Source organism: Haliotis cracherodii, unplaced genomic scaffold (genome assembly GCF_022045235.1).
Source record: "Haliotis cracherodii isolate W230 unplaced genomic scaffold, xgHalCrac1.p SCAF_6, whole genome shotgun sequence".
Taxonomy (NCBI): domain Eukaryota; kingdom Metazoa; phylum Mollusca; class Gastropoda; order Lepetellida; family Haliotidae; genus Haliotis; species Haliotis cracherodii.
The window spans coordinates 67,384,795-67,409,765 of NW_027266319.1; the positions used below are offsets into that span (position 1 = coordinate 67,384,795).

General features: G+C 43.8%; 1 protein-coding gene across 1 annotated transcript in view; it reads right to left on the reverse strand.

Annotated features, from left to right (window-relative positions):
- Positions 1-3,702: 3,702 nt before the first annotated feature.
- Positions 3,703-24,971, reverse strand: part of LOC139444795 (sodium- and chloride-dependent glycine transporter 1-like) — a 33,728-nt gene continuing 12,459 nt past the window's right edge. The window contains exons 3-16 of the mRNA XM_071225756.1: positions 24,042-24,357; positions 22,558-22,701; positions 21,654-21,813; positions 20,321-20,453; positions 19,751-19,885; positions 18,592-18,695; positions 17,730-17,854; positions 16,139-16,251; positions 13,367-13,495; positions 11,619-11,718; positions 10,853-10,953; positions 6,957-7,130; positions 6,641-6,808; positions 3,703-5,649 (exon numbers count right to left, since the gene is read on the reverse strand). Coding sequence (XP_071081857.1) covers positions 5,542-5,649; positions 6,641-6,808; positions 6,957-7,130; positions 10,853-10,953; positions 11,619-11,718; positions 13,367-13,495; positions 16,139-16,251; positions 17,730-17,854; positions 18,592-18,695; positions 19,751-19,885; positions 20,321-20,453; positions 21,654-21,813; positions 22,558-22,701; positions 24,042-24,357 — 2,010 coding nt within the window. The 3' untranslated portion in view covers positions 3,703-5,541. The remainder of the gene's footprint in view (positions 5,650-6,640; positions 6,809-6,956; positions 7,131-10,852; positions 10,954-11,618; positions 11,719-13,366; positions 13,496-16,138; positions 16,252-17,729; positions 17,855-18,591; positions 18,696-19,750; positions 19,886-20,320; positions 20,454-21,653; positions 21,814-22,557; positions 22,702-24,041; positions 24,358-24,971) is intronic.

Below are 24,971 nucleotides of genomic sequence, written 5' to 3' on the forward strand. Positions count from 1 at the left end.
TGAGCATGGCAGAACCCCTCTAGAACACAATGACATGTCCTGTAACATGGTCCTTGGTGAGCATGGCAGAACCCCTCTAGAACACAATGACATGTCCTGTAACATGGTCCTTGGTGAGCATGGCAGAACCCCTCTAGAACACTATGACATGTCCTGTAACATGGTCCTTGGTGAGCATGGCAGAACCCCTCTAGAACACTATGACATGTCCTGTAACATGGTCCTTGGTGAGCATGGCAGAACCCCTCTAGAACACAATGACATGTCCTGTAACATGGTCCTTGGTGGGCGTGGCAGAATCCCTCTAGAACACTATGACATGTCCTGTAACATGGTCCTTGGTGGGCGTGGCAGAATCCCTCTAGAACACTATGACATGTCCTGTAACATGGTCCTTGGTGGGCGTGGCAGAATCCCTCTAGAACACTATGACATGTCCTGTAACATGGTCCTTGGTGGGCGTGGCAGAACCCCTCTAGAACACCATGACATGTCCTGTAACATGGTCCTTGTTGGTAGTGGCAGAACCCCCCAGAACACCATGACATGTCCTGTAACATCGTCCTTGGTGGGCGTGGCAGAACCCCCAGGACACTATGACATGTCCTGTAACATGGCCCTTGGTGGGCGTGGCAGACCCCCCCCCCCCCCCCCCCCCCCCCAAACACCATGACAAGTCCTGTAACATGGTCCTTGGTGGACGTGGCAGAACCCCCCAGAACACCATGACATGTCCTGTAACATCGTCCTTGGTGGGCGTGGCAGAACCCCCCAGGACACTATGACATGTCCTGTAACATGGTCCTTGGTGGGCGTGGCAGAACCCCCCAGAACACCATGACATGTCCTGTAACATGGTCCTTGGGGGGCGTGGCAGAATCCCTCTAGAACACCATGCCCTGTCCTGTAACATGGTCTTTGTTGGGAGTGGCAGAACCCCTCTAGAACACCATGACATGTCCTGTAACATGGTCCTTGGTGGGCGTGGCAGAACCCCTCTAGAACACCATGACATGTCCTGTAACATAATGTCCTGTCCTGTAATGAATACGGTTGTCACAGCTCAAACGCTGAAACGCATCTATTGGCTCTAACGTGTGAAAACGGCTCTTACAGCTCAAACGCTGGAACGTATCTACTGGCTCCAACGTGTGAATACCGTTGTCACAGCTCAAACGCTGGAACGTATCTACTGGTTCCAACGTGTGAAAAAGGTTCCAACAGCTCAAACGCAGGAACGTATCTACTGGCTCTAACGTGTGAAAACGGTTCTTACAGCTCAAACGCTGGAAAGTATCTACTGGCTCCAATGTGTGGAAATTGTTCTCACAGCCCAAAAGCTGAAACGTATCTAGTGGCTCTAACGTGTGACTACAGTTCTAACAGCTCAAACGCTGGAACGTATCTATTTCATAAATTCGATCATCAGCGAACCCCCCAACCCCCAACCCCACACCCCAAATAGTTTTTTTTATTGAAAATTAGTGGGTTACGTACTTTCTTCTATTTACATAATTTTGTGACCCGTGAAGATTCCGGGGTAGAATAGGTCTTCAGCAACCCATGCTTGCCGTAAAAGGCGACCATGCTTGTCGTAAAAGGCGACTAACGGGATCGGGTGGTCAGGCTCGCTGACTTGGTTGATGCATGTCATCGTATCCCAATTGCGTGGATCGATGCTCATGATATTAATCACTGGATTGTCTGGTCCAGACTCGATTATTTACAGACCGCCGTCATATAGCTGGAATATTACTGAGTGCGGCGTTAAACAACAAACCAACCAAACCAACCAACGTGTGAAAACGGTTCTCACAGCTCAAACACTGGAACGTATCTACTGGCTCCAACGTGTGAAAACGGTTCTAACAGCTCAAACGCTGGAACGTATCTACTGGCTCCAACGTGTGAAAACGGTTCTAACAGCTCAAACGCTGGAACGTATCTACTGGTTCCAACGTGTGAAAAAGGTTCCAACAGCTCAAACGCAGGAACGTATCTACTGGCTCTAACGTGTGAAAACGGTTATTACAGCTCAAACGCTGGAACGTATCTACTGGCTCCAACGTGTGAAAACGGTTCTAACAGCTCAAACGCTGGAACGTCTCACTGGTTCTAACGTGTGAAAACGGTACTTCACTGTACAACAAACATATAACCATGGACAAAAGGGAAAGATGTAAATCAAATCTTTAATGCTTTCATTATAAAGAAGTATAAAAATCCTGACTATAAACTCACCAATTTCATTAAAATTAGATCTTAGTTCTCGCTATCGGTAAACAAAGATCTGTGGACATCCCCTTACGGGTCACGTCAGAACGACCTTTTATCCGATCAATCAAAGTGTCGCTTGCCAGATCATGAAAGTGACAGTGAGAATGTGTTTTCTAATCATGCAACCTCGAAAACGTTAACGCGGGGCCTTCTGAACTAAAGTTACGGCCCGTACGACTGATTCCGTCAAAATTACCTCTCGCTTCCGTGGGATAAACATTTGAACGGAGGAGGCGTTGCACGGTACGTGGGAAGCTCTGCCATACAATCTCAACCATATATTAGACATTCCGGAATGTTCGTTTGTTCATTTTTCAAACTTTTAATCGAGAACAGTGTCAACATATTTTTCAAGCGTAGTCTGAAATGGAAGTCGCCAGGTTGAAACGAGTGCCGTAAAGCTCGAGAAAGCTGCTTTATAGCTGGCTAATGTCGACTTCTTGTTAGTCATTTTTATTGGTCGGTAATGGGATGCCCTCAGATCTTTGTTTTATCGGCAGCGAGAGTGAGTAAGCATGGTTTTACGCCGCTTTTAGCAATATTCCAGCAATATCACGGCGGGGGACACCAGAAATGGGCTTCACACATTGTACCCATGTCGGGAATCGAACCCGGGTCTTCGGCGTGACGAGCGAAGGCTTTAACCACGAGGCTATCCGATCGCTTGCGGCGGCGAGAACTTAGATATGATTTTAATGAGATTGTAAACACACAATATAAAATACACAACCTCACAGGTCCTCATCAGCAGCCAAGTATACAACTTGCTGAATCAGCATGATTAAACCACGTATCTGTCTCTGAAAAAATATTTTCGGATCCTTTACGTTGAAGTGTGACCCAACTGCCGATCTATCTCTTGATTGTCCATCACAGTAGGTTATGTTAAAAGGTCACCATATAGCAGTTCCGAGACAAATACGTGACCCACCAGGAGATAAGGGACCTTGTGGGTGAAATCATCTCAGTATATTATAAAATTACAGCATCTTCGGAACACACAAATACAACTCACACGCTTCAATTCCCATTTACTACAGAGATACACGACATCAAATATTTGGTGAGTGAGTATGGTTTTACGCCGCTTTTAGCAATATTCCAGCAATATCACGGCGGGGGACACCAGAAATGGGCTTCACACATTATACCCATGTCGGGACTCGAACCGGGCCTTCGGTGTTACGAGCGAACGCTTTAACCACTAGACTACCCGACCGCCCCCAAACATTCGACTCATCCTCTAGTTTATGTAATAATTGCAGTTTTGAGACATAATGTTAGTGAGTTGGGTTTAACGCCGCTTTCAACATTATTACAGTTATATGACGGCGTGTCGGCTTAATGTGGGAGGAAAGCCCGAAGTGGTGCAGGTCTGAGACGTTTAACTTCGGTGAAACCCACGAGCACTGCTAAAGCGCTGACAAACCAAGAAACATAATCGGGGCGAACCGGGATTCGAACCCACATGTACACTGGATAATACTCACCCAAGGGACCCCTTGGTCGACGAAGATGGTAAGTGCGTTATAGATGATAACTTCTCATCAGTATGGTTGTAAACATTGTCCAGGGCCCCGTTCAACAAAGCGATCTTAGCGCTACGACTGTCGTAAGCCGATGTGAAAGTATGGGAGTTACGATCCTCTTACCGCTAGGATCGATCTGTGGAACCTGGCCCACATTATCCACAAAGCATTACTAGCGCTACGATTGTCTTAAGTCAGTGTTAAAGAATGGGAGTTACAATCACCTTAGCGCTAAGATCGCTTTGTGGAACGGGGCCCCATTCCACAAAGCGATCGTTGCGCTACGACTGTCGTAGGTCTATGTTCAAGTATGGGAGTAATGATCACCTAACGTTAGGTTCGCTTTGTTGAACGGGTCCTGATTATGTATAGAATGGCGGGACTATCTAGTGGTGGACAGTGGTCGTGATGTCACAACTCGCCATGCCATGACGAGATACAAAGGGAAACTGTATTCAATTGCAGACATGTGACTGATCATGTGACTCTTAGGTTTGTAATAGGGTCAAACGTTATTAGTATGATCAATGTAAATATTCTGATTACATCACTACCAACCGGATCTTCCCTTAGGCGTGCTTGGGCACACTACAAACCTATGATTGTGAGTTCGAATCCCGGTTCGCCCCGATTAAGTTTCCCGATAACGTTGTCAGCACCATACCCATGCTTGTGGGTTTCATCGAAGTGGTAAACGTCTGAGACCTGCATCACTTCGGGCTTTCCTCCCACATTAAGCTGACATGCCGTGATATAACTGGAATAATGTTAAAAGCGGGGTTAAACCCAAATCACATCACTCACTTAGGCGTGCCAGAAACCTATGATTGTGGGTTCGAATCCCTGTTCGCCCTGATTATGTTTCTAGGTTTGTTAACACCATATCCTTACTCGTGGGTTTCACCAAAGTTGTAAACGTCTGACACCTGCATATCTTCGGGCTTTCCTCCCACATTAAACTGACACTATAAGAATGTGATATAACTGGAAAACTGCCCAAGGTGGCGTTAAACCGACCTCATTCATCCATTTGAGAAACAAAATAGTATGTACATGGATATCGTTAACACGACACAACGATAAGACTGATTACTGAAATGTGTTTAAAGAAATACATATATTGTCTCTGCGTTAAACTCTGTATATCCTGAGAATGAGAAACATCAGCTGATTCTCTGTAAGTCGTGTCAACATTTGCAGAATAACATCTTTGTTAGTAAATGACATCTTTCACGATAACAGATTCTTTAACCTGTTTGATTTTGTTATCACATTCTCTGCATCTGGTCGCTACTTTTATACATGAGACAACAGACGCTAACTTCCAATATCTGTACGGTTCTGTATGCGATTATGGAATGAGATGTATTTGTTAAGTTAAGTGACGGTCCTAACTGTTGAGAAAGGATTAAAAAAAAATGATAGATCTTTGGACTTTTTCAATTAATTTAACAAGCCTGTACTACTATGAGTTAATGATGACTTACATATTCTTTTCCCGCTGACATTATGCTCAGTCATTAGAATCCAATACATGTAGTGTACCCGGATCAGCATATCAAGGGTGCCATTCGCATTTTAGAAATATAACACCCTAGACTATCGAGGATGAGCTGGATGTTTCAGCAGTCATCGGTACTTCACAGCCGAGAATAGCTATGGGTCACCAATAGAACCAGTCAATGAAGGGTGGAATGACGTATATTGCACGATTCTGAGAGTTGTCTACTTGGTATCAGACTGTGGACTCGAAAGATGAAACTGTATGCACCGAGTGACCTGTCGTCCTTGACCCTCGTGTAAACCTTGATTCAGTCGTGACCTCAGAGAGATAGCTTCCGGTCTGAAACACATGCATATACACACATGATGTAGGTCATATAGATGCAATATACCCTAGACGGCTATACATAAGAGTACCTGTTGGCATAAAGTGTGTATCTCAATATACAGTGTCGCTATTCTAAACGTTTTTGTACATACCAATTGATCTTCATGGGAGGAACTATAACTGTTCTATAAGTATATTGCATCCATTGATCTCAATGGGAAGAAATTATACCGTACAACTGTTCTAGAAGTATATTTATATATCCAATGTTTGTTTGTTTGTTGTTTTACGCCGCACTTTTCTGCCCGTTTCGTGATAAAAGGAAGAGTAAAATAGTGTGAACACTATAATTGGACAAATATTGATATTTTGTGAATAGGTTTCAAACTTTCAACTATTTTTGGAGTTTTAATGCCGACCAGCAAGAATTATGTTGAGAAATGTGCGCCAAAACATGTCTGTTAATTCATAAAAAAACCCGCTAAAGTATGATACCAATCAGGTGTTTGAAAATAGGTGACGTCACTCGAGTTCAGCGTCAGTTTACAGAGGTAATGGAGGTCAAGCCCATTTATCGATGATTTGTTTTCTTTCGAATGTTTTGTTTGTTTGTTTGTGTTGTTTAACGCCGCACTAAGCAATATTCCATCCATATGACGGCGGTCTGTAAATAATCGAGTCTGGATCAGACAATCCAGTGACTGACATTATGAGCATCGATCCACGCAATTGGGATACGATGACATGCATCAAGCAAGTCAGCGAGCCTGACCACCCGATCCCGTTCGTCGCCTCTTACGGCAAGCATGGGTTGCTGAAGACATTTTCTATCGGGGATCTTCACGAGTCTTTCGGAATGAATTCTATTGCTGAAGACACCACCTACTGGTATGAAGCGGTGTTTGAGTTTTGATTCACTCATCCCTCAAAATATCTGCAATGCTATCTTAACTGTTCGAAATTAGGGTACGTGGGGATATACCGTTCTCGACATGCTACTTACGTCCAGTGTGTCTCGGGACTGTGACTTGAATGCGTAGTTCACAAATGTATTTGCCCGTTTTGCCTCCCAGGGGTCAACAACAAAGTCGGTGACATAATGGACCAGCTTCCTGTGCTTGACCAAGGCGGGGCCCCATTCCTCTGTAGGTATGGTAAGAAGCTGTACTTTCTGGGGGGACAAAACAGACACCAATAAAAAACAAATACTAACGAGCCATTAAATGGGAAATGACACTTCAAGGATTCCTTAAGCCGGAAACTCGTTCATCCAGACACCGCACGCCGTCCGTGTTATCGAGGTTTCCCTGCACACGTACCTGACATGCGTTGTCTCCCTCATCTTCCTTATTGATGCGGTAGAGCATGACGGCGGGGATGGCGGCGATGGAGGTGAAGGCGAGCAGCCAGCCCAAGACCTCGGCCCAGATGGGGTAGGTGTAGTCGCCGTAGGTGAGGCGGGAGTAGTCCACCCAGGTGAAGATGAAGATGAACTAAGAAAACAAATAATGATAAAGTGTAAATTGTTCCTGTGGAAAGCCAGGCTCCTTTTAGTATCTGTCCTGATTATATTTGTTTTATTTGGAATTATGACCTGTGTTTCCATTTATACAGGGGCGTAGGAAGGGGGAATTATGACCTGTGTTTCTGTTTATACAGGGGCGTAGGAAGGGGGAATTATGACCTGTGTTTCAATTTATAAAGGGGCGTAGGAAGGGGGAATTATGACCTGTGTTTCCGTTTATACAGGGGCGTAGTGAGGAGAAATTATGACCTTGTTTCCGTTTATACAGGGGCGTAGTGAGGAGGAATTATGACCTGTATTTCCGTTTATACAGGGGCGTAGGAAGGGGAATTATGATCTGTATTTCTGTTTATACAGGGGCGTAGGAAGGGGAATTATGACCTGTGTTTCCGTTTATACAGGGGCGTAGTGAGGAGGAATTATGACCTGTGTTTCCGTTTATACAGGGGCGTAGGAAGGGGAATTATGACCTGTGTTTCCGTTTATACAGGGGCGTAGTGAGGAGGAATTATGACCTTTGTTTCCGTTTATACAGGGGCGTAGGAAGGGGAATTATGACCTGTGTTTCCGTTTATACAGGGGCGTAGTGAGGGGGAATTATGACCTTTGTTTCTGTTTATACAGGGGCGTAGTGAGGAGGAATTATGACCTGTGTTTCCGTTAATACAGGGGCGTAGTGAGGGGGAATTATGACCTTTGTTTCTGTTTATACAGGGGCGTAGTGAGGAGGAATTAGGACCTGTGTTTCCGTTTATACAGGGGCGTAGGAAGGGGAATTATGATCTGTATTCCCGTTTATACAGGGGCGTAGGAAGGGGAATTATGACCTGTGTTTCCGTTGATACACGGGCGTAGTGAGGAGGAATTATGACCTGTGTTTCCGTTTATACAGGGGCGTAGTGAGGAGGAATTATGACCTGTGTTTCCGTTTATACAGGGGCGTAGTGAGGGGGAATTATGACCTTTGTTTCCGTTTATACAGGGGCGTAGTGAGGGGGAATTATGACTTGTGTTTCCGTTTATACAGGGGCGTAGTGAGGAGGAATTATGACCTGTGTTTCCGTTTATACAGGGGCGTAGTGAGGGGGAATTAGGACCTGTGTTTCCGTTTATACAGGTGCTTAGTGAAGAGGAATTATGACCTGTGTTTCTGTTTATACAGGGGCGTAGGAAGGGGAATTATGACCTGTGTTTCCGTTTATACAGGGGCGTAGGAAGGGGAATTATGACCAGTATTTCTGTTTATACAGGGGCGTAGGAAGGGGAATTATGACCTGTGTTTCCGTTTATACAGGGGCGTAGTGAGGAGGAATTATGGCCTGTGTATCTGTTTATACAGGGGCGTAGTGAGGAGGAATTATGACCTGTGTTTCCGTTTATACAGGGGCGTAGTGAGGAGGAATTATGACCTGTGTTTCCATTTTTACAGGGGCGTTCGGAGGGGGAATAATTATGCAAGTAAACATGTTACTATTAGCGCCAGAGTGAGTGAGTTGGATTTAACGCCGCTTTTAACAGTATTACAGTTATATCACGGCGTGTCAGCTTAATATGGGAGGAAAGCCCGAAGTGATGCAGGTCTCAGACGTTTACCACTTCGGTGAAGCCCACGAGCATGGACATGGTGCTGACAAACCTAGAAACATAATCGGGGCGAACTGGGATTCGAATCCACAATCTTAAGTTTTTGGAGTGCCCAAGGGACGCAACTCTGCACATCGAATGGCGGCGCCTTAGACGACTGGGCCACCCGTGCCCCCAATAGCGCCAGAACGCGTTTGGTACTACACGTAATCTTTATGTGCTATATTGCCGCCCTCCCCATCCCCCACCAAAAAAAATGATAAAAAAAATAAAAATAAATAAAAATGATAATAGATAAATAAAATAAAATAAAATATTAAAACAATAAAATAAATCACTGTGTAAGATGACACTAGAAATACATTCAACTGAAACTTTTTAATATAACAAGGAATTATTTAGGAGAAGGTAGACACTAATGTGAGTGTACTGATTGGTTATGCAGTTAAATGTACAAATAAAATAAATCGTAATAGTTTGGAAGATTTCGCTCTTCCCCTCAACTGATTGATATCTGGGGTCAGGATTAGCCACCATGATATTCCTTCATACGGGCCTGAAGATTATGACGTGTGGGCCTAATGTAGAGGAGCCCCCACTCTGCACACGAGGTCACGGCTGTTAACCACATCAAAGATCAAAATCCGGGAGAACCTTGAAACCACACAACCAGCGTCGCGCGCTGGGAAACCGATTGCGGTCGGGACTGTAAAGGGACACAACTCTGCAACGCGAACTTCGACATTTGCGTCTTCTCAAGGTTCGGTGGTACGAAAGCCTATTGATGTCAAAATTGAAATATGGAAAAGGACACGAAATGAAATTCGTTATAACCGGAACAAAGATTCGTTATTACGAAAACAGATTCGTAATTACGATATAAATTCGTTATAACGGAAAAAAAGATTCGTTATTACGGAAATATTTTCGTTATAACGAACCTTTTTTTAGTAGTAACGAAACTTTTTCCGTATTCCGTAATATCTTTTTTCCCGTAAGAACGAAATTATTTCCGTAATAACGAAATTATTTCCGTAATAACGAATCTTTTTTTCGTAATAACGAATTTATTTTTGCAATAACGAAATTTTTTTTCGTAATGACGAATACTTTTTCGTTTTAACTAGGCTTTTTACGTTATAACAAATTTATTTTCATAATAACGAATCTTTTTCCCGTTATAACGAAATTATTTCCGTAACGACGAATCTTTTTTTCTTTTACAACGAATTTCTTTTCGTGTCTTTTACATATTTTAATTTTGACCCCTATAGGCTTTCGTGCGGTGGATATCGAATAATATTTTGTCGCAAGTTTTGTTGCTGGCAAAAGTAAATATCTACTGAACGCCTAGTAGATGTTTATTTGAAGTACTATTTTGGCACAGCCTGGGCCCATTTATACAACTAGACGTAACCAGCTAGACTGATATATATCATAGAATGTGACTTACAAAGTTGTCATTGACTAAGATGAAGCAACTTGCTTGGACCACAAACTGACGCGGGTACACCCCCTCTTTAACTTGGTACATATTCATGTACATTATGTCGTTTTTTGTTCGAAATCAATATACGTAACGATAAATGAGAGAAGTAAAAACAATAAAATCAAGATAGATAATTTGTTGTACAAGTTTTTCTCGTGAAATGATAATGATAATAAAATCCTGAATTTTTACCCCCACCTCTCTATATACAAATATCAAGACTCGATATATGGATTTGTGTACAAGTTATCTTTGCACTGTCAGTGCTGAGGCGAGGTGAAATGGGGTTTAACGTCGCGTCCAAGATTATTGCACTTATATATCGACGTGCATGTACGTGTGTGTGTGTGTGTGTGTCTGTGTGTGTGTGTGTGTGACTGCTTGTACTAATGCCGATTTGATAGTGCTAGCTCACTGAGATACCATGCCGCAGTTTAACACGAATACCCAACGCAGACACAGTATACTGACTCCAAGCCCACCAGTTTTTAGCCCCTTAGTGCCAAGCGCCAGCTGCAGGCAGGGTAACAAGAAGTACCATCTTTTAACGTCTTTTGGCATGACGCGGCCAGGGATCGAACCCCGGACCACGGAAGTGGTCAGTCGGTGGTACTCACCCCTATTGTGACTGGACTGAGTCCGTACCAGCAGATCTTCCACCACAGAAACCAGTTATAGCCAGTCATAATCCGGATATCGTTACAGAACCTGTTGGCACCTGGCAGGAGAGAAAACAACAGCATGCTTCACAAACATTTCACAAACAAACAAAGAATTGAGAAATCTTTTTCTTCTTGTGGGGATTTCGGATGGAATCGGGTGGTTTGATAGCATTGGGCCGTGATCAACCACTCGTTTGTCTGTCCCAGGGCCCGTCGGGATAAACTTCCTAACATATTACAATCAAATTGGAACAAACTCAATGTTCAGTGAGACACTATATATTCTCCAGTGATAGACACAGCCACAAAAGTTACCATTAACCATTTATCAACAGAGATTATCATATACCCATCAATAGACACGGAGACGGTCATATCACAGGGGGCGTAACCAGACCAGTATTACACCCCTAGCGGCCTGATATGGCTTGTCAATGCATTTTAAATGGGCGACCGCTATTATCCCGGGTGGTAAGAAATTAGAGTTACGTCCCTTGGTGCGTCGTCTGCTCGGCAAGCTTTCCGGTGACAATGTCTTCCAAACAAGGTGAACATGTTTTTACAGACATACACACGATATTTTTTTAAAAGAATGGTATATGATAAAAAGCTTATTACAGGGCAGTTTATAGGACCGAAGGCTAGAGAGTTGATGAAGGGGCCGAGGGTTAATATGGGGTATGACATGAAAACATCACTGGGGAACTGGTGTTCTACTTACCATATACAAATATAACTGCTACCAACTCGAAGAACCCTATAATGATGAGGGTCCATCCCCCGACGAAATTGTCCATCAGCTGCAGCAGGTACATGCCCCCCTGAAGACCGAGGATGAGTTCAGTTAATAGCGAAGTTGATGAGTGAGTGAGTAAGTGAGTTGGGTTTAACGCCGCTTTTAACAGTATTCCAGTTATATCGCGGCGTGTCAGCTTAATGTGGGAGGAAAGCCCGAAGTGATGCAGGTCTCAGACGTTTACCACTTCGGTGAAACTCACGAGCACGGGTATGGTGCTGACAAACCTAGAAACATAATCAGGGCGAACCGGGATTCGAACCCACAATCATAGGTTTCTGGCGTGCCCAAGGGACGCAACTCTGCGCAGCGAATCGCGGCGCCTTAGACGACTGGGCCACCTGTGCCCCACGCGAAGTTGATGAAGTAGAAAGAAAATAAGTCGCACGTAATACTTCCATTTAACAAATAATTTAATTTTTTGGTTTCATTATTCTGTTAACACCTGTTGTATTTCGAAGTTAAGATGAACTGTAAATTCGAAACAGAGAGATAGATGTGAACAAGTAAAATATAGGCACCGAGTGAGTGAGTTCGTCGTAACGCTGCTTTGAGCTTAATTTAGTTAAATGGTAAAGGCACTAGCGGATACTGACACAATTAAGGGAGGCAACTCAGCCTTCACGACTTTTCCCTCATACTTAGAAGGTAAACCGAGAGTCGACTTTGTGTAACAGATATGAACATGCACGAATTGGAACTCAGTTGTAAAGCTAGTTGTAAGCTGGTTGTGTGTTGGTTGTGTGTTGATTGTAAGCTAGTTGTAAGCTGGTTGTGTGTTGGTTATAGGTTGGTTGTGTGTTGATTGTAAGTTGGCTGAGTGTTGGTTGTAAGCTGGTTGTGTGTTGGTTGTAAGTTGGTTGTGTGTTTATTGTAAGCTAGTTGTAAGCTGGTTGTGTGTTGGTTATAGGTTGGTTGTGTGTTGATTGTAAGTTGGCTGAGTGTTGGTTGTAAGCTGGTTGTGTGTTGGTTATAGGTTGGTTGTGTGTTGATTGTAAGTTGGCTGAGTGTTGGTTGTAAGCTGGTTGTGTGTTGGTTATAGGTTGGTTGTGTGTTGATTGTAAGTTGGCTGAGTGTTGGTTGTAAGCTGATTGTGTGTTGGTTGTAGGTTGGTTGTGTGTTGATTGTAAGCTAGTTGTAAGCTGGTTGTGTGTTGGTTATAGGTTGGTTGTGTGTTGATTGTAAGTTGGCTGAGTGTTGGTTGTAAGCTGGTTGTGTGTTGGTTGTAGGTTGGTTGTGTGTTGATTGTAAGCTAGTTGTAAGCTGGTTGTGTGTTGGTTGTAAGTTGGCAGTGTGTTGGTTGTAAGTTGGCTGTGTGTTGGTTGTAAGCTGATTATGTGTTGGTTGTAAGTTGGCTGTGTGTTGGTTGTAAGTTGGCTTTGTATTGGTTGTAAGCTGGTTGTGTGTCGGTTGTAGGTTGGCTGTGTGTTGGATGTAAGTTGGCTGTGTATTGGTTGTAAGCTGGTTGTGTGTTGGTTGTAAGTTGGCTGTGTGTTGGTTGTAAGTTGGCTGTGTATTGGTTGTAAGCTGGTTGTGTGATGGGTGTAAGTTGGTTGTAAGTTGGCTGTAAGCCGGGTGTTAATTGGTTGTAAGTTGGTTGTAAATTGGTTGTAAATTGGTAATAAATTGGTTATAAGTTGGTTGTAGCTGTTACGGTTGACGTCCATACTCACGGGTGTCGTCAGGGGCAGCCCCAGTATAAAGAACAGGACACAGATCCCCAGGATCACCCAGGTCTTCTTCGGTCTGAGTGCGGGGAACTGGTCCAAGCATCCAGTCAGCACCGTCTCCAACATGGCGAACTACAACACGGCCATGGGCAGACGAATACACCAGTCTATTACGTTACTCTTTTATCTCAGGACTACAGGCTATCAGACGTATGTCACGACTAATTACAACATTACTGCGGTTCAGTGTAATTGGTAACCAAGCTTTACAATATGTCGGTTTGTATACAATGTACATAATACCCCGAGCCAGAACGATACACAGGGCCTCGATCCACAAAGCTATCTTATCAAAAAGGTGGTCGTAATTCCCATACTTTAACATAAGCTTGCTTTGTGCAACTGGGCCCATAACTGGACATGGATGGCCGACTACTTTGGACTGGGCCATTTTAAATGCAACGTTGCGCTAGTTGTATGTACATGTTCAAGGATTAACCTTGAATGTTTTACCTGTCAGAGAAAATCCCTCCTGGTCTAAAAGCGATGAGATTTTTTGGCGTGTGATGAGATTTTGCTAATTTTCAGAGACATTTTGTCTTCCCACAGTGGAAACTGTATTTGATATTCGGTATTTGTGACTCGAATTATGTTGCAATTAATGTTACTAGATTATATAGATACATCCTCCGATATTTTCGAACATATTCCACTGTGAATACTTAAAAATATTAGCATTAGTATCAACAAATATGCATTAGTAGTTTGCTCACTTTAGGAGAAAATACATTAATATCTATGTATTTCGGTTCATTGTCGACTTTAGGAGGAATTATTTGCGAGAATAATTATAGATAAGGCATGTTCACCACCATCAGCTGTTTATTTCATTGGCATGCGGGAAACAAACAATTTATTATTTGTAATTTAATATATTCAAAGCGATGACATGAAATAGCGGCAGTTGTAAATGCTGTAACAGTTTGTTGGCAAAAAATATATAATTTACATTCCAATGCGTTCGTCAATTTCACTGTCTTGTGTCTGCCTCGTGTGCTGTATCAAAGACCGGGTGTCTGATCGTATCAAATGAAATCTTATCAATATGGATTTTTTTTATTAATTAGAAGTGACAGTTCATTATACATTGATTTTTGCGCAGGTTCACCCTTTTGTTTAGATTAGCAACAATTAAGTCAATTATTATCTGCGGAAGGCGGCTTGTTTGCCATGTGCAGCAGACAGAAAATGTTTACGAGTAGCCTGAAGTTGAAAAGATTGTTGACATTCTCGATGTTTATGAGTTACATTTGAATGATTAAGTCAGTTTTCAATACATATGGACAAATCATATCGTAGCATATTCTAAAAAATCTCCAACTTGCTGTTTGGCCACTAGAAATGGTTCAAAATTTGTACGTAATTCATACACGTTGGCCATTCTCAACAGGGTATACATTCATAAAAAAACATTGCCGTCTATCTAGAGTCTAGGCGAATCTCATCTAAAATACGATCGTTTGTGATCTGAAATGTGTATATTCTTATGGAGATAGAGTATTTTCTTTTAGGTTTTGTTTTGTCATTCTAAAATCAATTGACTTTTTTCTCTTGATTTCTGCACGGATGCACATACATGTACGTCTTTGATTTCTGCTAGGATTTAAGCGACAACAAGATATGGTTAATGACTTGTTGTAGATCACCGAATATGACTTGACAATCAGGTATAAAAACATGTAGTGCAAAGCTCCACGCAGTGCTATAGGAATCAGTAATGCACAGTAAGAGATGACATGCAGTGTTGCGAGTGTTTCGATTGACAACTTTTGACGATTGAAGAAACTATCAAGTAAGTTTTTTATTGACATTTTTAGTCACATTAGATCTGGGTTCAATCTAGGAATTTTCTGACATGGGCCCTTCGTGTGAAAATTTCAAATATTCCCTAGGTACGCCCATACAGCACAATGTTAAAACGCCTCATTGTATTTGAAAATGTGAGCCTAGAATTATCCCTGGTAAATAATTTTATTCAAGTAATACGACTTTTTCGATTTTCGTAGGTGAAGATGAGAGTGCCAATGCGGATAAAACTATTGAAAGATGTACGCCATTTTCAATCGCGCTGAATTTATGTTAATGCGATATTTCTGATAACTATGCGAGAATATCGCGGAACGCGGCCTAAGTCAGTCGCTGCAGGTTTTTACCATTTTACCCTCCCAAACTGGCTTCCACAGGAGATATCGTTTGGGTGAGACCGAGTGACGTCTCCAGAAGGATATATCTCTGCAATGAAATTAGCATCACAATGCCTTGCAGAACATTTTGACGTCATCGGTTACAGGACGTCACAATCAAATTACGTCACTAATATCTCTGCCACTGAATCTGGTTAGCTGTATATTTACCCTCAAGACACTGGTTGTTACTGTTTACAAACTGAAAAAAATGGAAGAATGATTTTCAGTAGCAGTGCCATCAGTGATGTCATTTGAGTGTGACGTCATGGTTACCAATGACGTCACATTGGTCTGCAAAGCATTGTGATGCAATTTCATTGCTGCGATATCTACAATGTAGGTACACCAAAGCGATATCTGATGTGGGAGACAGTTTTGGATGATAAATAGAATTTCATCCTCGTGTCTTTGACACCAAATATCGTCGCTAAAAGTGTATAACTTTTATCTCACTGGTGTGAGCTTCTCGATATACACAGAACTAAAGGTAGAACCGGACAAGCAACTTGTGTAATGGCTGATCACGCACCTGACTGTCGAGGCCCAGTGTGATCAACATGAAGAAGAAGAGGATGGACCACAGCGTGGATGGAGGGAGGCTGGACACTGCCTCTGGGTACACGGTGAACGCCAGACCCGCACCTGAAACAGACACAGGTCCTACAGCTGCTCTTACTGATAACAATCATTATGATCACAAGTGTCGATGTCCGGTCAAATGTTACATATGTTCAAACCTTCACATCATGTGATCCGGGACCTCTGTCCCGTCTATGTTTCTATACCTTGGTTCTGAGTTTATCTTCTGACCGCCTGTGATTGCACCCCGGTTCTAAGTCTGTCTACTGACCGCCTGTGATTGCACCCCGGTTCTGAGTCTGTCTACTGACCGCCTGTGATTGCACCCCGGTTCTAAGTCTGTCTACTGACCGCCTATGATTGCACCCCGGTTCTAAGTCTGCCCTACTGACCGTTTTTGATTGCACCAGGTTCTAAGCCCGTCCTACTGACCGCCTGTGCTTTCACCCCGGTTCTAAGTCTGTCTACTGACCGACTGTGATTTCACCCTGGTTCTAAGCCCGCCCTACTGACCGCCTGTAATTTCACCCCGGTGAATTATGATCACAAGTGTCGATGTCCGGTTAAATGTTACATATGTTCAAACCTTCACATCATGTGATCTGGGACCTCTGTCCCGTCTGTGTTTCTATACCTTGGTTCTGAGTCTGTCTTCTGACCGCCTATGATTGCACCCCGGTTCTAAGTCAGTCTACTGACCGTTTTTGATTGCACCAGGTTCTAAGCCCGTCCTACTGACCGCCTGTGCTTTCACCCCGGTTCTAAGTCTGTCTACTGACCGCCTGTGATTTCACCCCGGTTCTAAGTCTGTCTACTGACCGACTGTGATTTCACCCGGTTCTAAGTCTGTCTACTGACCGTTTTTGATTGCACCCCGGTTCTAAGCCTGTCTACTGACCGCCTGGGATTTCACCCTGGTTCTAAGCCTGTCTACTGACCGCCTGGGATTTCACCCCGGTTCTAAGTCTGTCTACTGACCGCCTGGGATTTCACCCCGGTTCTAAGTCTGTCTACTAACCGTCTTTGATTTCACCCCGGTTCTAAGTCTGTCTACTGACCGCCTGTGATTTCACCCCGGTTCTAAGTCTGTCTACTGACCGCCTGTGATTTCACCCGGTTCTAAGTCTGTCTACTGACCGCCTGTGATTTCACCCGGTTCTAAGTCTGATTACTGACCGTCTTTGATTTCACCCTGGTTCTAAGCCCGCCCTACTGACCGCCTGTAATTTCACCCCGGTTCTAAGTCTGTCTACTGACCGCCTGTAATTTCACCCTCTGATTCTAAGTCTGCCCTACTGACCGTCTTTGATTGCACCCTGGTTCTAAGCCCGTCCCACTGACCGCCTCTGATTTCACCCGGTTCTAAGTCTGTCTACTGACCGCCTGTGATTTCACCCCGGTTCTAAGTCTGTCTACTGACCGCCTGTGATTTCACCCCGGTTATATGTCTGTCTACTGACCGCCTGTGATTTCACCCCGGTTCTAAGTCTGTCTACTGACCGTCTTTGATTGCACCCTGGTTCTAAGCCCGTCCTACTGACCGTCTGTAGCGACATCCTTAATGTCGACTCCAAGCTTGCCGGCCATGTAGCCAAGGTAGGAAAAGATGACAAAGCCGGCGAAGACGCATGTGATGGAGTCACCGAGGGATACGATAAAGGAGTCTCTGCAACAGACAGGAAGACGCGTTTTCGTTGATTCCATTGGTTCAAGATGATACCAAAGAGGATGTTATACAGAAATATGGCACAAGGACATTTGTTTGTTAATGATGTAACGTAATATGTTCGGCCAAAAAACATATCGTTAGATTCTCATATTCCAAGGTTAAATGATATTTGCTATCTTCCAGTCGACTGTTTTCTCAACTTTTGACGCCTGTGTTTGCTGCTTGATGATCAGTTAATCGATATCTATTCTGTGAGACTCATGATGCCACAGGCCAACAGTACATAATCGAGGTGGAATATCGGGGTAGAACAATCGGGGTAGAATAGTTCTTCAGTTACCAATGCTTGCCGTAAAAGGCGATTGCATTTGTCGTAAGGGGCGACGAACGTGATCGGGTGGTCGGGATCGCTGACTTGGTTGATGCATGTCATTGTATCCTTATTCTATAGATAGATGCTCATGATATCAATCACTGGATTGTCTGGTCCAGTATTTCAGTTATATCACGTCGTTTAGGCCTAGAGCCTAGGGCCTGTGGCCTCATAGAAGAATCATCGAGGCAGATCTGGATTTCCAAAGCACCACCAACGGATCCTGTCCGCCAAAGGACGCAATTCTTCAGAGAGTTACGGCGCCGACTAGATTGACTTCCCTGCGAGAAAGCTGCACCACACCTAAGACTGGTATATATTTACAGGTAGCCGCAACGGGGCGCGAGAACCTAGAACCCACCTGATGATGTTATTGTGGAACCTGTTGTAGCTGGACAAGGTGACCAGGCCTCCACCTGCTATGGACATGGAGAAGAATATCTGGTTGGCGGCGTCCTTCCATACCTGGATACAACACAATGTGGAAACATATACAGCAATCGTTGGCATCAGTAGTTAATAGTAGTAGCTGTAGAAGGGATAGTCAATTGCATTTGACCCACGCTGTAATGTAAATCATGAAATTAACGTGACACTTAATTAATGCGAGAAAAGGCCACACACATTTTTTTCATGATTTACGGTAAAAAGGTGTTCCTGTTTGAGGTGTCATCACTTTGATAATGCAGAACAGATGTTCATGGCCATTATGATTAATGAATTATATGAGATAGCTACATGATTAATCGCAAAGAAAAATGAACGAAGCATGGTTTTTACCATAAAACATTTACACAAGTGCACATCATCGAATATTTACACAAGTGCACAGCATCACACATTTACACAAGTGCACAGCATCACACATTTACACAAGTGCACAGCATCACATATTTACACAAGTGCACAGCATCACACATTTACACAAGTGCACAGCATCACACATTTACATAAGTGCACAGCATCACATATTTACACAAGTGCACAGCATCACACATTTACATAAGTGCACAGCATCACATATTTACACAAGTGCACAGCATCGCACATTTACACAAGTGCACAGCATCACACATTTACACAAGTGCACAGCATCACACATTTACACAAGTGCACAGCATCACACATTTACACAAGTGCACAGCATCACATATTTACACAAGTGCACAGCATCACACATTTACACAAGTGCACAGCATCGCACATTTACACAAGTGCACAGCATCACACATTTACACAAGTGCACAGCATCACACATTTACACAAGTGCACAGCATCACATATTTACACAAGTGCACAGCATCACACATTTACACAAGTGCACAGCATCACACATTTACACAAGTGCACAGCATCACATATTTACATAAGCGCACAGCATCACACATTTACATAAGTGCACAGCATCACACATTTACACCGTGACAAAGTCACACATTCAGACTGTCATGCATGCACACACACACACACGCGTATACAACATGTGCCCCACCACACCGTCACAAATACACACGACCTACCCTGGCATCACCAAGTCTGGCAAAGTCTGGCACTATGAAGTAGTAGATTCCTTCGGAAGCGTTCGGCAATGTTACTCCGCGGAAAAACAGTATAAGCAAGACGACGTATGGGAAGATGGCGGTGAAGTAGACAACCTGGAAGAGAGTTCGTCAGCAGCTGAATAATTATATAAATAAAATCTCCAAAGATCACATCCAACAGAAATATCTGGATAAAGCAGAGTCTTTAACAGTAGTCCAGTCATATCACGTCGTGTCAGACTAATGTGGGAGGAAATCCCGAAGTAATTGAGGTCTCAGACGTTTACCACTTCGGTGAAACCCACGAGCACGGGTATGGTGCTGACAAACCTAGAAACATAATCGAGGCGAACCGGGATTCGAACCTACAATCATAGGTTTCTGGCGGGCCCAAGGGACGCAACTCTGCACAGTGAACCGCGGCGCTTTAGACGACTGGGCCGCTCGTGCCACCACACGAAACAGAAACACAGAACAACGTACGGCGATCCCCTACAGGAACAAAGGGAAAGAGTCCCTCCATCTCTTCACCAAGATGCGGCGACGTACCTTGCCAGTTGTCTTGATGCCCTTGATGAGGCAGAAGAAGCAGATGACCCAGGCAAGCATCAGGTTCAGGACAAGCCTCCAGTCGGGTAATCCAAAATCGTCAATACTGTCTGACATCTTAAGGGCGTGGTTCCTTGAACATACGCAAGAATCGCAAACATTTCAAGGGGAAATGTATTCTAATTGAGAAGCATGATAACATGATTACAATCACTTCAGCAGAGGTGAATCCTTTGGGCCAGTTAAACACATTGGGTCAAGTTGGGGCTACGTTGATTGGCCTAGTGGTTAAAGCGTTCGCTCGTCAAGCCGAAGACCCGGGTTCGATTCCCCACATGGGAACAACGTGTGAAGGCCATTTCTGGTGTCCACCGCCGTGATATTGCTGGAATATTGCTAGAAGCCCGTAAAACCATACTCACTCACTCACTCACTCACTCATGCATGAGATAAAACGTGGGTTACGTAGAGGCAATTGTTGCCTAGACCCCTGAAGATCCCGAGAAGAATAAGGTCTTCAGCAACCCATGCTTGCCGTAAAAGGCGACTATGTTTGTCGTAAGAGGCGACAAATGGGATCGGGTGGTCAGGCTCGCTGACTGGGTTGATGCATGCCATCGTATTCAAAGTGCGTGGATCGATGCTCATAATGTCAATCACTGGATTGTCTGGTCCAGACTCGATTATTTACAGACCGCCGTCATATAGCTCGAATATTGCTGAGTGCGGTGATAAACAAAAAAACCAAACAAACTTGTTTCCTTTGTTCCCTGTGTTGTGTTTGTAATACATACATAACAAAGAGAAAAAAAAGGTCAATGAATTTTAAATTTACTCATACTCTACACGTAGAAAGGAACATGTCCACACACGAACCATTCAAACACAACTGAAGCTGTGTACTGTAAAACACTATATAACAATCTACAACAGCGATTTTAGATTTTTTTTCGGGACCCTTTTATCCACGTCCTGGTTTGTTGACACAGAGGACAGGCTTCAGTGAACACAAACTTGTTGATTGCCATGTGGTCACAATTCCTTCACATGGCGGCCTAGGACACGATCAGTCCCGTTACACGTCGACTAACCGTCTCCTAACTGTACATTAATACCCCCGGCTACTTGTAAATAAATTATTTCCTTTTTATTTTCAAATAAATTTGAGTCCACACTAAGCATTCATAACAAAAAATATGTTTTTGTTTAAGAGCACAAATACATATTTCAAAACGAAAATGAATAGAATAACAATATGTTTTACAAGGAAAATCGCTATAATTAATATTTATGTATGTTTGCATATTTTTGCTGGAAACATCTCAACACTTACGTCCAGTACTCCTCTGATGGGAGCGCCCTCTTCCGGCCAGTGCTGTCTTGAAATAGAGTTACGTTCCATAACCCCACGAATTCACCCTTCTCGTAGCAGGTGCCGTTATTGTACACGTCCCCGTCAGCGCAGGTCACCTTCGGCAACTTCAAACTGCAGTCTGGGATGAGATCAAAGTTTGCATTCATGACATGCATCAGCGAGCTTGACCATCCGATTCCGTTAGCCGCCAATTACGACAAGCATAGTCGCCTTTTATGGCATGCACGGGTTGATGAAGATCTATTCCAACCCTTGGGTAAAAATAGACATTTATTTAAAATTGGCGGTCTTGGAAAAAGAGTTGCCATCTTGTTGAAAAGGTGGCCATCTTGGATTTCAGGATGCATTTTTTTTTCCTAACAACATTCAAAAGGCGATGAGTGAGCGAGTATGGTTTTACGCCGCTTTTAGCAATATTCCAGCAATATCACGGCGGGGTCACCAGAAATGGGCTTCACACAATGTACCCATGTCGGGAATCGAACCCGGGTCTTAGGCGTGACGAGCGAACGCTTTAACCACTAGGCTACCCGACCGACCCCAAAAGGCGATGAACTATGGCAGTGTTTGTAGCGAGTGAGTGAGTTGGGTTTAACGCCGCTTGTAATAGTATTCCTGTTATATCGCGGCGTGTCAGCTTAAAGTGGGAGGAAAGTCCGAAGTGATCAGGTCCCAGACGTTTACCATTTCGGTGAAACCCACGAGCACGGGTATGGCGCTGACAAACCTAGAAACATAATCGGGGCGAACCGGGATTCGAACCCACAATCATAGATTTCTGGCGTGCCCAATTCGCGGCTTAGACGACTGGGCTACGACTGTAGTGAGTGAGTGAGTGAGTGAGTCGGGTGTCTGTCATTACCACGGGTGTTCCAGGTGTTGTCACACGTCTTCCACGGCAGCTCACTGGTGAAGGAGGCGAACAGATAGAACTGGGACCAGGCTAGGATCATATTGTAGTAGATACTGGTCAGAGCGGACACGACGACCATAGCTATACCCACTCCTGAAACACCGCATGACATGTGTTAAACAGATCATATTTTGTATAGGTTTTGCTCATGTCGATGTATATCTGTTTATATCTGTATGTACACATTTATATCCATATATATATATATATATACTACTCAAAAGAAGTTAAGGACCACCTGATTCTTTCATATTACTATAGTTAATCTCTCATGTCATGACAGATTAACTTTACCATTATTAAAGAATCGTAGAATATTATAACCGTAGTTTACTGTAATAGCAAACAACCTCAAAAAGTAATTAAAGAAGTCAACAAGTCAAAGTCAGAGTCAAAGGGTTCCCGTTATGACGTTCCTTGAAATGTCATTCCTTAGTTAACAGACTAAAAGGGTTGATGCAATTTTCGCTTCAATTAACCACACTGGCCACGCCTCCATTAACTTGATCTGTCTTGTCAGGTGACGCACCTTTAGACCGATAGACTCCTTATCGACACTGTAGTCTAACATCAATACTCGAACTAGGCATAACTCGAATAGTCACATAAGTGGTAGGTTCGCAGGATAAAGCTAACGGATAAAAACGGTATCCGTTGGGTCATGTACGGATAAATATGCAAATATGAAAGGTCAGATAGGTACTACTTTCAGTGTTTACAAACAAACATGGCGTCGCCCTTGTCTATCAGCGATCGAGTCAGAATTGACACATCATACCATATGTCTATTATCTTTATTAAAATAATAGTCTCAGATACCGAATGGTTGCATTTTGAACTATATATAATGCCTGTTGTGACAGTCCGACTGACTAATCACTACCCTAGTGGTGTAATATATTAATGTGCCTAGTCTAGGAAACTGGCCATGTGTTGGTTAGAGAAATAAGAATGGCATTCTATCATAAAGAGGTTATCACGTTTGTGTGTCTTGGGATGGTAAATATCCGGTAAATATCCTTTGTTAGGTATAGAGACTACGAATTCAGTTTGCACAGGCTCGCTAAACACAAATCTTTCACAATAAGGGACATTTACCACCTCAAGACACTCTCGTGTACCTCTATAAATACATCCGATAGACTCAAGGACTTCGAAGTTTCGATGTATAATGTTATCTTCAGTGGAAACAGCAGTGTGACGAGAGTGACAGTGTGTTGTTGGACATTCACACTAGTTGTATACAACTTGCAGCATGAAATTAGAGCATGTCCTACTCCGTAAAACTCACGTCCAACAAGTTGCATGCCTCATAAGTTGGCCCGACTTGTTGCATGCAACAAATTGTATACAACTAGTTGCACAGTGTGAATCCCCCTTTTCATGATGACAAGCTATTCCAATATTCCGACCATCGATGTCAACAATGTTACCTTTAAACAACGGGGCGAACTTCCAGCAGGTCATCGGTCCACTGCTACAGAACTGCCCCAGGGAGGCCTCGAGGAAGAACAGCGGCACCCCCACTATGGCCATCATCAAGAGGAAGGGGAGGAGGAACGCCCCGCCCCCGTTACGGTAGCAGAGATAGGGGAAGCGCCATACATTCCCCAGCCCCACCGCGTACCCCAGCATGGACAGGATGAAGTCGAACCTCCCCGTCCAGTTGCCCCGCTCCTCGTTCTCATCCTCGCCGAATATTTGGGTGCGGCTGTTGGCGTCGTGGACGCTGTTCCCGTTGTGGGAACTCTGAAACACGCAGTCGGAAACATTGAGGAGGATTGCTTGTTCGAAACATGCTTCTGTTCCCTCAGTAGTAAATTGGTACCCGGTAGGGTGAGACGAGATGAGACAGTTATATTCCAGCGTCGTATTGGGTTGGGTTGTGTTCTTCCCAGGGAGATAGAATTTGAGGTAAGGTGAGGTGAAATGGGGTTTAACGTCGCGTCCAAGATTATTGCACTTATATTGCGACGTGCATGTACGTGTGTGTGTTTGTGTGGCTGCTTGTACTAGTCCGGACTGATGCCGATTAATAGTGCTAGCTCACTGAGATACCATGCCGCAGTTTAACATGAATACCCCACTCAGACACAGTATACTGTCTCCGAGCCGACCAGTCCTTGTTTTAGCCCCTTAAAGCCGAGCGCCAGATAGGGTAACAACAAGTACCATCTTTTAACGTCATTTGGTATGACGCGGCCGGGGATCGAACCCGAATCCGCTCTCCGGGCGGACGCTCTACCACTAGACAACAGAGGCGGTCTAGATAGAATTTGAGTGCACACTGATCTACTGACCGGGGTAATAATGTAACGCTTCAAGCAAGCTTTAGGATTGGATATGGCGCACCACATATATCA